Source organism: Perca flavescens, chromosome 15 (assembly GCF_004354835.1).
Source record: "Perca flavescens isolate YP-PL-M2 chromosome 15, PFLA_1.0, whole genome shotgun sequence".
Classification (NCBI taxonomy): Eukaryota; Metazoa; Chordata; class Actinopteri; order Perciformes; family Percidae; genus Perca; species Perca flavescens.
The window spans coordinates 4553855-4570434 of record NC_041345.1 but is presented as its reverse complement, the minus strand read 5'-3'; the positions used below and the strand labels follow the sequence as shown (position 1 = coordinate 4570434).

Below are 16580 nucleotides of genomic sequence, written 5' to 3'. Positions count from 1 at the left end.
CTATACCAGCTCCACATCACTCAGTTTGGGCAAATTCCTCAAACATGGTTAACCAAACGAGGACAAATTACAAAGTGGGGTCATTAAATACCAGTTGTAAATACACACATACTGTCCGTCATATGTCGTTCAATCTAGCTAGCTAAACTACTGATTTAAAGAAAAGCTATTTGTTTACAGACATCAAGCTAGGCTAGCGCCATATGCTATGTGCTTAATTTATGTTACTCACCCTCATAGTTGTGTAGCTACGTAACTTGATATGTTCCACTTCAAAGCTTTCTCCCGTTTCCTGATGGGTGCAGGTGAAAGACCGTCGACCATTCTGTGCACATTATTGACATATACTAATAATAAAGCGATGGACGGCGGGGTTAAATAAACTTGGGTTACAGACCCATGGTTACAGAGGAGCCGGGCCGCAACGGATGTTCTCACATAAAACGAACGCACCCTCAACGGGGCAGGGATCATTTCATTGGTCGACACTACACCTGGCATTCTATTGGTTGTGGACTTTTGATAGTGTTGTAACGCAGAAAAATCCAAGCGCGCAGGAGAGATCCGAGAGCAGCAGATTTGCAAGCGCGCAGAATCAGGCTAAGTGCGAGGAGAAGGTTCAAAGCTGAGAGCAGGAAATCTGTCCACAGAACAACATATCTGAGTCCGAGCACAAAGTTTGAGCACAAGCAGAGCAAATCCAAGCGCGAGCATGACCATTTGAGTGTGAGAGCAAGGTTTTGAGGGAAATTATTACAAAATCTGAACGTAATATCAGTGAAAAATGCTCTCAAATTGAAAGAATGCGCTCTTGAATAAAGATACTAATATAACTCCATAGCTGTCAGCTGCAGTGTTTTATGTTTAATGTTTGATTGTGTTTTGTCTTGTCGTTTTCATGCAGTTTCATTAAACCTTTTGCTTAACTTTCAATTCGACCCAAGCCTCTCCTTTCTCCTCCAGAAATCAGAACGAACACGTCTTTTAGTTATTACTTAACAGAGCTCTTAACCCCTTTATTAACACCACCAGTGTCTAGACTCCAACTGAGATATTCCTGTACAGCTCAGGATACCCCCCTAAATCACTGATGTCACTATGGGTTAATTGCCAAAGACTCCTCATATTTATTCACTTTTCCTGTTGTGCAATGTTTGATATGAAGTCTTTCCTGATTGAATTTAAGTTGCTTGAGAAAAAAACACATACAATCAATACAATATATACTGTATATACTTGCTGTTTAAACTCACCTTTTATTATGTCTCCTTAGCTCTGCCTGGTCTGTGTAGATGTGGCTTCCTAGTCAGAAATCTTTCCTGTCCTATATATATATATATATATATATATATAGAGAGAGAGAGAGAGAGAAAGAGAGAGACCAGAGGCTTGTTTAATTCTCGGTCTGCCCCTCACAAACCCCTCCCACCTGCTCTGATCAAATCTGATATGATAGGTATAAGGAGCAGAGAACCTCTGCACGCACATAACTTGTAAATCAGTAACAACAAATGTCAAAATGATTTACTAAACCATGTGACTTCAAGGAAAAACATTTATAGGTTTAGGCGTCCAGCACAAACCACTGTCGATACTGAACACTTGCAACAAAACATAATCGACTCTATTAAAGCATGTTTATTTACAAAGACAGCTCTATCGTGATATTCTGCATGCATGTTAGTTTTAAATTAGTAACAAAAAAAGTAAAAGAAAAATTAAGTTAAGTAATTAAGTAAGTAATTAAGTTAAGTGATTAAGTAAGTTTACTCCAAACCCTTGTAAATTTAAAAGAAAATATTGAGTTTACATAGACATGTATAACCCGCTTATGAGGTTATGATCATATTTGGATATGGTGTTTACATGAGCACAGAGAAATCCACTTATTCATATTCTTGTAACGTTAGGCTACATGATAAATGCTAATAACCTGGTTTATTGATAAGTGCAATTTTATTGCACAGGTGATGTGTTGTTTACCAAAACAGTGACAGGAAATATGAAACTCCTTACATTTACTTCTACTTCACAACTCTGTTTCTTTATCACTCCAGAAGTTAGACGCCCACTGTCGCCATTGTTTGTATTTCTGTTACATCACTTGGTTGAAGCCACGCCTGCACATGTCTTGCTTGTCCACGTAGTCGGGATGGTAGCCATTTTCTCTTTTTATTTCTCTTATTGTCTTTTAGTTATTTACACAATAACCCTGTATATTTTCTTTAATTTACAGCAGTACACCTTTTCATTCACTTTAGTGTCTTTAAACACATGTTTGACATGAACACAAACTGCCACCCTCTAGATGACCAATGACAATTTGAACAAATGGATATAATATCATGCAAATAAGTGATCTGTATCATTCAGTACACAAGGTGGAGCAATAGTTTTCCAAAGCCAGTTTACAAAAAATGTATTCCTTCACAACTGTTAATATTTGGCCCAAAAAAAAATATTCAAAAGACTAGGTTAAAACCTATACTGGACAGTGTATGGTCAATTTGCTAAATTGTGGCCAAATGAATAATGATGAGAACAAACAGGGAGATAATGAATTGTTACATAATAATTAGTTCATTAATATCTGTGACTAGACATACTGACCCCCTTCTTCATGAATAATATAATTAACTATGAATCAGTCATTGAGCAGCACAAAACTAGTAACGACTCTAATAACTAATTCCTTTTTTACAATTATTGACTAGGGACTTTGATTTGAGTTTACAATGTTAAATAAGAAGCAGAAATCTGAATTTAGGCCTTTATTACATCAGCTTTATCATTTTAGAAAAAGATAAACTAATACTGATAAAAGCTTGATAAACAATCCTATATACATGTGATCAATATAAGCTGTTGTTGTACAACGATGTTAGGTTTATAACACCATTATTCCAGATTACAGTTAATTATTTTACAATCTACAGAGGTTTCATCTCAAGTGTTATAAAACTTTATTTCCCAAATTCCAGGTTCAGCTTGATGCCTCAGACCTTTGAACCTGAAGATCTTTATTAATGTAAAACACATTTTTACTGTTGAACATCATGATTATGTACAGTGTAAAAAAATCTAAAAATCAAAGTCCATTCAAAAGTGATTTTTCCCGGTTATATTCAGTTGACTGTTAAGATGATGATTAATGCAGGTGTGACATTTTTTATTCACTTTTACATTTTTGTTACTGATGAAACTTAAAAAGTCATTATTAATATTTAGTCTTGACAAGAATCTATTGTGTGGTGTCCGACTCATTCAGTGACTTATCTCTAGAGTCAATCTATAAAATCATGGCAGCAACGTAGTGCAGAGAGAGGGGAAGGTCCAGGGTCGAGATCAGCATCAAACATCCATCCTGCAGAAACTGAATACAGACCAGGATCTGGTAGCTGATCACTGACTTCCCCATGTGAGAAGAGGAAGCATGTTTCTATTGAAGAACAGAATATCACACAATGTTCAGCCTCTCTGACTTGAAATAAACCAAGAATTCCAATCACTGGAAGGTTTCTATGGGTTTATTGAATCAATAAAGTTCCTGCTCTCGTTCAGAAAGACTTTCAACATCTAGACTTTGACCTCTTCCTCCTCTTCAGAAAAGGCATACGGTGTTTTGCTGCTTTGGGCCAAAGCAGGAGAGGGGGTGTCGTTGCCCATCCTGGTTCCCTTTGTGAAGGAGCCTCCACCATAATGACGAGACAGCACGTCAGCCGCCCTCTGGAACCGTTCTGCCTCCATCGCCGGCTCCGCTCTCTGAGGAGACCCAGTGCACATCTGGAGTCCTCAGTGACCCCCCCTCCTCTTGCTCTGCCCAGTCCACGCTACAAGAGCCCCCCCTGTTGTTCATGTTACTGCTGAATGACCTGCTACTCATGGAGGGGTTGGGTGAAGTCAGCTCAGGGCTCTGCACAGGCGTCTCTGTTAGAGAGCTGTGGTCCTCTCCTTCCTCTTCCTCGCCTGCTGCCTGGCTGTGATTGGACGCCTGAAGGCAGCTGGGGTTGTCGATCAAGCTCAGCACCTCAGTCATAAGAGAAGGGCCGAGGTCTACAGTGAACGACATGAGGGAGTCTGAGCGAGTCAGCGTGAAGCCACCGCTGTCGGGTAGAGACCCTTTCTGCACGTCTCCATCATAAAACTGTCTGTCAATGCGAGAGAGGCGGGCAGAGTGACAAATCCAGACTGTAGACCTGCAGACAGACAGAAGAAGAAAACACTCTGAAGTCACTGAAATGATCTGAACTAATGACACGACATAAAGAAAAAGAGACTTTCTTAACTTAGGAACAGAATGATCCCAATGTATGTCACAAACCATGTTTGTAGTGTGTGTGTGCTGGGAGGGGGAGAGAGAGAGAGGGCTGATGACGCCCCTGTTTTTACTAAACTGCTTGTTTTTAATTACTATGGACACCATGTCATTTATATTTCTATTTAAAACTGTTAATTGTTTTTTAAATTTGTCATACCTGCCCAGGGACTACAGGTGGAAATTAGCAATTGTTGCTATAACCAAGACATATTCTCTTCTATAACAAGTTTAATGATGTTTATTTGTGCATTGTCCCTGTTTCAAATAAATCAATTTCCATTTCCATTTCAAGCCCATTAGTAGTAGTTTTTTTTTTAGGATTTTGGTTTGAAGTCGTTGAATATAAAATCATGTTTTTGTACATTTTGAACTTGAAGGCACTTTGTAAAGTTCAATCTTCTGATGACACTTAAAGGGAAATCCAACCGATTGGACATTGTGCTATTTTAGAGATTTGAACAGTAAAATAGATAATGAGAAATATTAGCTGCATGCAGGTTAATATTATTTGAGTAAATCTAAAAAGTCCCCATATCCCAATTAAATTGCCATACTGTGTCTGTGTGACCTATATTACTCCCATTATTCACTGTTTATAGAGCAGCTCCAGGATAGAAGACATCATCACTACAGTCCGTCTCTCAGTCAGTACTCATTCAAAATGTGAAAAGTTAGCATTATTGAAATTAAATCTGTGGATTTTTTGACTTGATAATCCTCGAAATGCAGATCCACAACCTAAATACAATCTAAAATCTAAATGAAAATACAATATTTTTGGAAAACATACTGAATCATGTTATTTTCAACCAAAGACAACGCACTTAAAAAGAAAGAGGAAGAGGGAATAGTCTCGCATTGCAAGAAGAAGGTCTGGCTAGTCCACACAGCATTCCCGGGATGGGAGAAAAACATGCTCTGGTTTATTGGCATGTCTTTAAACCAATCACAATCGTCTTGGGCGGTGCTAAGCGCCGGACAGAGCCGCGGTGACTCTGCAAAACAGCCTCGGGAAGGAACTTGTTTTGGTGGAACATGTGTACGTTCAAAAGTTGTTTTAGTCGTGCAACAGAAAAAGATTGGACGGATAGTCTAGCTAGCTGTCTGGATTTACCCTGCAGAGATCTGAGGAGCAGTTGACCATAGTCCTCACAAATCTAAACTATGGGGCCTTAAATACAAGCTGAGTTACTATTAGTCTATGAAAGCAAAGAATTCTTTTCACCACAGAGTGGCAGTATGTAACAACCCAGTAACAGACTGCTGAAACTTCCCTGCAGGGAAGGACTCAGATGTCTGTCAGACAGTAGAAAACAGGAAGACATTTAAGAGCTGTATGATGCTACTGGAAGGGGACAGAAAGAGAGAAAAACCAGAGAGAGAGAGAGAGAGAGAGAGAAATTGCATTCAGCAGGCTTATTTAGCTGCAAAATCTAAATATGCTTTCTTTGGACAAACTTATTATGTAAGTTTAGCCTAGCATCAGCATTAACCTGCAGTGATCTGAGGAGCAGTTAAGTACAAGCTGAGTTACTGTTAGTCTAGCAATTGAATCTTTTCACCACAGAGTGGCAGTATGTAACAACCCAGTAACAGACTGCTGAAACTTCCCTGCAGGGAAGGACTCAGATGTCTGTCAGACAGTAGAAAACAGGAAGACATTTAAGAGCTGTATGATGCTACTGGAAGGGGACAGAAAGAGAGAAAAACCAGAGAGAGAGAGAGAGAGAGAGAAATTGCATTCAGCAGGCTTATTTAGCTGCAAAATCTAAATATGCTTTCTTTGGACAAACTTATTATGTAAGTTTAGCCTAGCATCAGCATTAACCTGCAGTGATCTGAGGAGCAGTTAAGTACAAGCTGAGTTACTGTTAGTCTAGCAATTGAATCTTTTCACCACAGAGTGGCAGTATGTAACAACCCAGTAACAGACTGCTGAAACTTCCCTGCAGGGAAGGACTCAGATGTCTGTCAGACAGTAGAAAACAGGAAGACATTTAAGAGCTGTATGATTCTTCTGAAAGGGGACAGAAAGAGAGAAAAACCAGAGAGAGAGGGAGTGAAATATCTATGGTGTTTCATGATGGTAGCATAGGGAGTCTATTAAAAGCCCTGATAAAGGCCTCAAGCTGAAACGTGTTGGTCTGATCTGATAAAAAAGTTGCTCTTTATACTACAAGTGTTGCTGGAGCGTTTACCTTCTTAGGTTACATTTGCAGGTTAAATTTTGATTGCAGGATTATAATGTAAATGTTGAGTTTTTTTATGAATACACAGTTGGCAACTACAGTATACTTAGTTTTGAAATACTACTTGATTTTTCACTATTGATGAACTTTGCTTTCAAGACTGAAATCAGTGAAGCAGTGGATAATGACATTTGTGACAAACTCATGTAAACATCTGAGAGAATAAGAGAAGACGGATGGAAATAATTACATGGACGATGAATTGAGAAACTAAACCCACTGATAAGAAAAAACTCCCAAACTCCTTTTATGCCGGCTCCACATCACTCAGTTTGGGCAAATTCCTTATGAATTGGGTAAGGGATCTGGAGATGGGGAGGGGATTTCCAGTCCAGACTGTGCACACTGCTGCCTGATAAGCTCCGATTGGTTAGCAGATATAATGAATGGTGCGTTTATGGTGTGCACTCAGGCAGGCAGTGACACATGCACACATAGATCACAGGAAAATGCCCACTAAGTATCTTTGTGTCTTCCAAACCAGCTGTGTGTGTTTGTGTTTATAGACTGAATTGTGTACAGGTGTTGCCTAGGTGAATCCAGATGACTCAGAAGAAGCCGCCTGTTTGCCGGTTGTCTTGGAGGAATGTGAGAGCGATGTTGCCAAGAGAGCTACATCACCCTCTCTGTTTGTGTGTTCACTGGCATTTATAGTCCTGTTTGCACCAATCAGGACTTTATTCTGTTTGGTCTGCTCGATAGTGAATAGTGAGAATTCCAACTGTAATGCTTATCTTACTTTTTGCACATAATTCAGGGTGAATAATACAGTGCTGGTCTTCCACTAACACTATCATTTTGAACATTGACTCTGAGCTTCCTGTAACCTTAAGAAAATGTTCTAACTGTATGCTTCCTCCAGGATCTTGATATTTCCCATCAGACACAATTGCTCCATATGACTTCATGTTGGAGTGAACTTCTGAGCCGGTAACTCATGAATCTGATCTTACCAAATCTTATCATTTATTTAAATTATATTATATTAACACTTAGAAACCACACTTTGAATTGTTTTGCTGAAGTATACCTGTTTTTCTTGATTGCAGTCTTTGTTGATTTGTATCCAAATTTCTATTTCAATTAAATTCAATCGTATTCATAGTGTCAAGTCATAACAGAAGTGATCTCAGGACACTTTACAGATAGAGTAGGTCTAGACCATACTCTACAGTAAAAAGTCATATATTATCTAATGTAACACGTTAGATTGAAAAATTGAGGTCAAGATCTTTGATGCACTTGTAATTTATCTCAATGGGCTTTCTGAAATTTTCAGACGTTGTGGACAAACTCAGTTCACGCAATTTCAGAATGCTACACTTCAGCTTACGCAGAGGACGTCAGTTGAGTGGGCAGTACACAGACGCGTACACACAGGCGCCGATACCGTGGGTGCACCGACGGAAAACACTGAGCACCCATGTGTGCCAGACTGCCAGTAGGCTACATTCATTTAAAATTAAACGATGCTGTTAGTGCTAACGGACTGTTCGTTATTTATATAAGGGACCACCAGAGAAGTTTTGGGACCATTAGCCAAAAAAGACATGACCATCCATCACCAGCAAAAACTAATCTATGACCCTCCAAAACAACTTTGAAAAAAGGCATTACAATCTCCCCACAATCTATTGTCACCTTCTGTACTGGTTTGCACTTGGAATATATATATATAGAATCCCATTGTTTTTTTTACAGCCATGACATATTGGACTAAACCTCTGCATTCTCATCTTACACATCCCACTCCTCTGTTATGGTGTAGGGGCCATTTCAGTAGATTTACTCACTAACATTGTTGTGGAAACACAATAAGCGTGGAAACTAAATGCACACTTCCTGCATTACTTCAAATACTAAGTTACTCCTCTAGTAAACTAGTATTCACATGAAATAAAACGATAAAACGTTGAGACCATTCAGCAAGGCACTCTGGGTAACATTCAACACACAAACTAGTTGCTATGGACTCGTCACTAGGCTTCCTCCACTTCTCGCCGTTTAAAGGTCCCATGACATGGTGCTCTTTGGATGCTTTTATAATAGGCCTTAGTGGTCCCCTAATACTGTATCTGAAGTCTCTTTTATATAGACCTTAGTGGTCCCCTAATACTGTATCTGAAGTCTCTTTTATATAGACCTTAGTGGTCCCCTAATACTGTATCTGAAGTCTCTTTTATATAGGCCTTAGTGGTCCCCTAATACTGTATCTGAAGTCTCTTTTATATAGACCTTAGTGGTCCTCTAATACTGTATCTGAAGTCTCTTTTATATAGGCCTTAGTGGTCCCCTAATACTGTATCTGAAGTCTCTTTTATATAAACCTTAGTGGTCCCCTAATACTGTATCTGAAGTCTCTTTTATATAGACCTTAGTGGTCCCCTAATACTGTATCTGAAGTCTCTTTTATATAGACCTTAGTGGTCCCCTAATACTGTATCTGAAGTCTTTTATATAGGCCTTAGTGGTCCCCTAATACTGTATCTGAAGTCTCTTTTATATAGACCTTAGTGGTCCCCTAATACTGTATCTGAAGTCTCTTTTATATAGACCTTAGTGGTCCCCTAATACTGTATCTGAAGTCTCTTTTATATAGACCTTAGTGGTCCCCTAATACTGTATCTGAAGTCTCTTTTATATAGACCTTAGTGGTCCCCTAATACTGTATCTGAAGTCTCTTTTATATAGACCTTAGTGGTCCCCTAATACTGTATCTGAAGTCTCTTTTATATAGACCTTAGTGGTCCCCTAATACTGTATCTGAAGTCTCTTTTATATAGGCCTTAGTGGTCCCCTAATACTGTATCTGAAGTCTCTTTTATATAGACCTTAGTGGTCCCCTAATACTGTATCTGAAGTCTCTTTCCCGAAATTCAGCCTTGGTGCAGAATTACAGCCACTAGAGCCAGTCCCACAATGAACTTTCCTTAGGATGTGCCATTTCTGTGTCTGTATCTATTGAGGAGGAGGGGGGGGGGCAAGGTGGAGGGTGGGGGTGTGGCCTTGACCATCTGCCACTTTTCTCGTTTGAAAGCCATGATGTCTCTCTCTCTCTCTCATGGATTGGCCAAATTCTCTGGGCGGGCAAAGCAGAGAAAGGGGAGGTAACCTTGCTTGTTATGACCTCATAACAAGCAGATTCCAAAACGGCTCATCTGAGCTTTCATTTTCCTTTCCTATTTTCCTCCGTGGTCCATAAATACCAAACGGTCCCTAAGTGGAGCGTCTGTCATAGTGTGATTGGTTATGTCGGTGGTATTAATTATACATTTCCCACGAAGCTGATCGCAGTTACCTGTCCTGAGTTGAAAGTTAGCCTACTTTACGGCTTTATTATCGAGTTAAGAGGCGCATGTACACACTGCTAAACGAATGTGGCCACCTCTAAATGTGGTCTGAGCGATCGGATCTCAATGCATCCTCAACGTGTCTTGGGTGCATTCCCACCTGTTCTGCTGTCTACTTGTGATCGGACCACCCTCGCTGATGTTAATGCCAGGTCTGAACAGGGCCGATGATCTTGCTGGGTCAGATGGGCTTCCTAAACTCTGACCCATGCAGTGATTTCCTATATTATCTCACCATATGTGCAGAAGGAGTCATCTGTCGAGCTGATGGAGCTGGGGAACAGCACCCTCTGTAGGCACCCATTGGGGGAGTCCATGTTCAGCTGGGGCAGGGAGATGGCGTTCTTGATGATGGGTGAGACGTCTGGTGGCGTGGATGACAAGTCCCGGGAGCCCCCTCGCGGACGCGGCACCGAGTTCTTCCGTACATGCCGAAAGGTGCGTGTGAAGAACCCGGTCGTCCTGGAGCTGTTTGCTGAGTCTGGACTTCCTGGTTCCCGGTTGCCCCCGTAGTTGCTAAGGAAGGAAGTGTCACCAAACACTTCCCCGCCACGACCAACATGCATAGTGTGTCGGAAGTCACCCAGCGGCGGGCTGATCATGTCCACAGAGAGTTCGCTCTTGAAACGACGTTTCCCCTGCGAGCCAGACACAAGGCCCTTGATCCCTGGCAGTTTTCCCAGACTCATTGTGACAGGAAAGTTGTGTAATTTCCCTTTAATTTAAATGAGAGCGTCTGAGCTCAGATAACATGTCAGTCAAGTTTGAATTCCAGTTTAGGGTCCACTGTAAAACCAGAGAGAGAAAAAAATTAATTAAAATGCCGGGACAGTGAGAACAGAAAACACAAAAATGTGGTTGTTTAGCCGGCAGAGAATGTGTGTATAATGCATTCTCCACACGGCCAGAGCCAACTATTCATCCACCGTCGGCCCACGGTTTCCCTTTTGGAGCTACACTGAAAAGATGCCAGTTTCTACTATTTCTCTTTTCTCCTCTCATGTACCGTTAGTACTGCACATGACCAAACGCTCAGCTCACTTCTCCTGCACAACAGCAGCTTTCAGCTGTGACAAAATAACAAAGGAGATGAATTACAAGGCGATACTTTGTTTCCTCTGGTTACCACAGCGTATGCGGTTGGAGAGTTTAGGGCTGGCTGGACTCTTGTTGGTTGGTTCAGTTTAGAAAAACAAAGTCAAGCCGCAACTGCAAATAACTTTAGACGTGATTTAAGTGCATCAACGTAGCTGGTTTGAGTGACAAAAGTCATGAAATATACTGGTGTTTGCACTGTGTCTTCACTTCATTCTAGATGTGGAGAACTGACTTGTAGTCAGTCTCAATTTACATTTTACTTACAACACTAAGAGGATCACCTCACCGGAAGTCTCTTTAATTTGCCTTTTACCCAAACCTAATAAAAGAAGCTTTTATGTACGTATAGCTCGAATTTTAAAAACAAACTGAGAGTTTTACCAGCACACACATGTATAAATAACTCTGTTTAGGAAATGTAATTGGATTGAGTCACTTTATAGAGCCATTTTCCCACAGACTTTGGCTTCCCTTCTCACTACTATTTAGGTTTCGGGTTGATTTACAAGGATTAGTAAATTAGTTTGTCTGACGTGTCCGCTATTCTCTTTACTGCAGCATCACACCTACACCTTTCTCAAGCAACTGAATGAAACGCATGCATGAAGAACCATTTTCTGTAATCATAATCTGAATGGCAACACAGCAGTGTCTCCACTCTGTAGCTTACTGGCAGCGAGTCCTTTTTGCATGAGCTTCCAATAGATCTCTACTTTCGAGAGGATTGTGTGCGTCTCATGCACTTGTCTTCCTCAAAGTCCAAGCAGAGAGAGCTCAGGGTCCACTGCCATGCACCGCCTACCACTAAAGCCGTTTATCCATGTGTGGCACCACACTGTCCATGGGACATCCTGTCACCAGGCCTGTCGCTCCTGCGTCTTTATCCTCAGTTCCTCGGTCCCCTTTGTACCCAAGGCACCAGACCTTTGAGAGGCAACGAAAACAATCAGAGCAGAGGAAAAGGTGGGGAAGCGTTCTTAAAAAAGGCCAATAAAGAAGTGTGAAGTAATCCAGCGACTGTTTTGTCTGCATCATCGTGGAAGAAAAAAATAAGGCTCATCCAGGATTGTCCATGCACTGGATTAGCTGCTAATCCCTTCTGTCTTCCCTCCCTCACTTGCTCTCTGCCTTCTTCAATCCACTTAGTTCCCCGATAGGTTCCAGGTAGAGGGCCTCCTGTGTTTTCATTCAGTTCACTTAAGGCCAGCTAGAACAGACAAAGAGAAAAGGGAGAGAGATGTGAGTTACAGACTAAGACCAAAGACTAAAGCAGGGGCATTCAGGCGCACATAAATGTGTCACACAACTAAAACTCTGGACTGACTGAAGATGGGAATGTTGTTCTCTCTCGGTCGCCTGAGGAGTCAGCAGGTCCTCCAGAATTTGTTCAGCAACTGAACTTGACAAATAAAACCTGAGTACAACAGGGACTTCGAAGAGTCTTTTGTGTACTTTCATTTGATTAATATTCATTTCAGCACAAGCACTTTCCATATTCTCTCCTGAGTGAACAGCACTTACAGTTTACAATTATATTTATTTTCGCAATGACGTGAATAGGGATTAGTCAATCTACAGACAATGTTTAACTATTTTGATTATCTATTTATTTAAGTTATCTATTGAGCACAAATGCCAAACATTTGTTGCTTTTCTCTGTTTGTTTATTAAAGGTCCCATGACATGGTGCTCTTTGGATGCTTTTATATAGACCTTAGTGGTCCCCTAATACTGTATCTGAAGTCTCTTTTATATAGACCTTTAGTGGTCCCCTAATACTGTATCTGAAGTCTCTTTTATATAGACCTTAGTGGTCCCCTAATACTGTATCTGAAGTCTCTTTTATATAGACCTTAGTGGTCCCCTAATACTGTATCTGAAGTCTCTTTTATATAGACCTTAGTGGTCCCCTAATACTGTATCTGAAGTCTCTTTTATATAGACCTTATTGGTCCCCTAATACTGTATCTGAAGTCTCTTTTATATAGGCCTTAGTGGTCCCCTAATACTGTATCTGAAGTCTCTTTTATATAGGCCTTAGTGGTCCCTAATACTGTATCTGAAGTCTCTTTTATATAGACCTTAGTGGTCCCCAATACTGTATCTGAAGTCTCTTTTATATAGACCTTAGTGGTCCCCTAATACTGTATCTGAAATCTCTTTCCCAAAATTCAGCCTTGGTGCAGAATTCCAGCCACTAGAGCCAGTCCCACAATGATCTTTCCTTAGGATGTGCCATTTCTGTGTCTGTAGCTATTGAGGAGGAGAGAGGGGGGCAAGGTGGAGGGGGGGGCACTTTGTTCGCTTGAAAGCCATGATGTCTCTCTCTCTCTCTCTCATGGGTGGGCCAAATTCTCTGGGCGGGCAAAGCAGAGAAAGGAGGTAACCTTGCTCCTTATGACCTCATAAGTAGAAGATTCCAGATCGGCCCATCTGAGCTTTCATTTTCTCAAAGGCAGAGCAGGATACCTGTGTTGAGGAGTAAACTATATAAGATATATAATAAGATATATACTATATCTATATATGTCGCCTGCTCTACCAACTGAGCTAACCCGCCATATCTTTTCGCTGGTTTTTATCATCTGGTTTGTGACGGCTGGTTGGACAGAAAATGCTCTTTAAAGATGCCGCCTTGGACTGAGAAATTGTGGCATTTTTCACTATTTCTTAAAATTGTAAAGACTTTTTTAATTAATTGGAAAAATTATTGACTAATTGGTCAATAAAATAATTGTTATTTGCAGTTTATTTTAAAGTATGGATGTTCCAAATGTGAACTTTATGTTAGAGGGGATCCTTGCAATTTTTTACAATTTCTTTTTAATTAAACAACTTTATGTGACATAACAACAGCCAGTTGAACATGTGCAGCCCCTTTCAGAGATGTCACCAAAAAAAACCTCCAAAGGCCCTGTGAATCTATTTTTCCTGGATAGCGAGCACTGGTAGCTCTAACCACATGACCTCTCAAACCGCATCCAGTGTTGGATTAACGTCATGGCCAGGCCAATCTGGACCTGTGATATAAGAACTTGAACAAGCTGATGGTGCCACTCTTACTGGGCACTGACCTGGGCTCAGATTACCATCCCTAAATCTTTGACTAATCCCAGTTTTTCAACAGGACAAATGGCCAGGGGGGAGGCCATCACAAGGAGCATTCACTGTCTGTAACCTAGGAATAGGGAAGGAGGGAAGATGAAAGTATGGGTGTGACAAATAGAGTTAGGAGAGCGACGATTCATACAGAGAAATCCATCATAGGGAGGTATGGTGGATTTTAGCCGTTGCCTGACCATGTCTGATCCCCCAGTTCAGTAACATTTAGCTTAAAGTGGAGATTAGGGCTTGTGGGGCACAAGTAGGTGAGAGGCAGATAAACATTAGCGAGGGAGAAAAACATCCACTGTCAGTCAACACCAAGTTTGGATAGAATCATATCGGAAACACTAGTTCCCAGATTTATAAGAATACCTTTGGATACTATTCCCACCCCTAATTACCTAACTAGAGTTTTTCTTTTCTCTTTTTCAGTCCTTCATTTAGCTGTTGTATTTCAGTCATTTAATGCTGAATTCACAGCTTTTCATGGTGTAATTAAGATGTTTTCTCCTGCTTTTATAGCTGCCAATTTCTTTTACCCTGCTATCAGCCTTACATGCTTTCCTTTTTCTTTCATGGCTTTGTGAGCAGTAAACGCAGCTCAACTCAGATCTCTTCATGCACAATAAAGAGTAATAACAGCACAGGAGTTCACTTTGGGAACTTCATGGCCTCATTAGAAACACACAGAAAGACATTTAGATCTGCCGAACGTGTCATTTATCTACAAGTTGTACCTGCAGATGTCCATAAACAAGCCTGTTTTTTGCGTGAGCTGCCTAAGTGATTGCAGACAGAGACAGATGGGGTGTGTGGAGGGGGGGGTGGGATGAGCAGGCCAGACGCCATCCATTATGGTCATCAAATAAAGGATCTGAGGAAGCTGATAAGAAACACATTTTAACCCCCTTTTTTTATGTGTTTTCTTTTAACCAGACTTCTATTTTCAGCTTTTCCTTTCAATCAATCTTGTGACATTTTTATCTTTCTTTCCCGTCTGTCACAAACACACACACACACATACTGCCAGAACTGTTTCCCTTCTCTGTCAGTCTCTTTTGGTGTGAGCAGATTAAATGTGTTAGGCAAACATCTGGTACCACAGAGCCACAAATTGCAGAGCAGGGCTCTGGTGACATTTGAGGGACCTTCAATCACTGTAGCTCAGAAAGACATACTGTACATCTGTGGGCTCGTACATGCACTTACACACACACACACACACACACACACACACACACAGGGCAGTGGGTCAGCTCTGAGGTTGCTTCCTCCGCTGGACCGGATGGCCCGGGTCCTTTACAGCACAGAACCAGCTAACTGTGGCTGAGGTCAGTGCACCATGACCATTACGCATTGGCCCCAAAATACAACATGCGCTCAGTTTAAAAAGATCTACTTCTGCAATGTGGCAATACACACGCCTGCCAGGTCCTTATGGTAAGGGTGTGTGTGTGTCTACTGCCTGCAGTCCTACAACTGTGATGATTAATGGGTGTACAGTAATCATAACCGATTAGATGTGCGATATCTTGGTGTGATGACACGGGACCATGTCTGACAGTATCAGATTGTCAGCACAGATGAGTGTGATATGACATATTTCTCACAGCACTGTGACTTGTAAATGAACTTCCTGTTCACTCCCTCTTTCACACACTTTGCTTAATGCACTACAGAGTCAACAACATAACTCACAAGAAGAGGCATTTGAGATAAGAATTCACTGCACATTAGACCTCTTCAACCAGTTCAATGACTCCTTTTTACAGCACACAGAAACGTTACAAAACAACAGCAGGCTAAGCAACCAAGTAAGTCTTTATGGTCAGGTTTAACTCAACATCATTCACTAGTTTTATGATTTTTTGTCAACAGAACGGAGAAACAAGGCCAAGCGGCAGTGCGGTGCAAACACATGATGACAGAGAGCATAAGGAAATGTTGCCTCTCAAACTTCCACCTAGCAAGAGACACAGTTAAAGTGGCCCTTTAAAGGAAAGCTCAATAATAGTCTTCTTTAAAAAAGTCTTAAGTGTAAGTGATTTGCGGCATGTTGAACTCCTTTTTCATTTTTCCTATTTTTGTATCACAATGTCATGATCTCCCTCTTTTGAAAAACATTTTTCCAGCTGCCTTCATGGTGTCACATCACAGTCATATAAAATGTATCCGCATTTTTAAATCACACAGTTAACCTATCATTATGCACATATTTTTGGTCCTTTGGCTCGTCATTGCAGTGTCCACTGAAGACCCACGCCGCTGCAGGGACAGACACACAGTGTCCAGATGTTTGGTATATGTCGAGGACAGTCTCTCTCACCATGACGCCACCTCCCTGACAACCCACTGATCTGAGATCTGGCCCGACCAGAGCACAGTTGTTCTGTGGTTCCACTGGAGCAGCACGGTGACCAATTGATTTTGATTGTTTCCACCAAACATAGTCTCACCACC

At 41.0% G+C, this 16580-nt stretch overlaps 1 protein-coding gene and 1 pseudogene across 1 annotated transcript; both read right to left on the bottom strand.

Moving 5' to 3' along the window:
- Positions 1–16580, bottom strand: part of LOC114569036 (interferon-induced very large GTPase 1-like) — a 103820-nt pseudogene that overhangs the window by 31441 nt on the left and 55799 nt on the right.
- LOC114568879 (cdc42 effector protein 1-like) lies at positions 3716–11772 on the bottom strand. Its single transcript, XM_028598513.1, is given in 4 exon segments — positions 3716–4167; positions 4170–4196; positions 10153–10703; positions 11686–11772. Coding segments are annotated over 3 exon segments (933 nt in total). The 5' UTR covers positions 10607–10703; positions 11686–11772.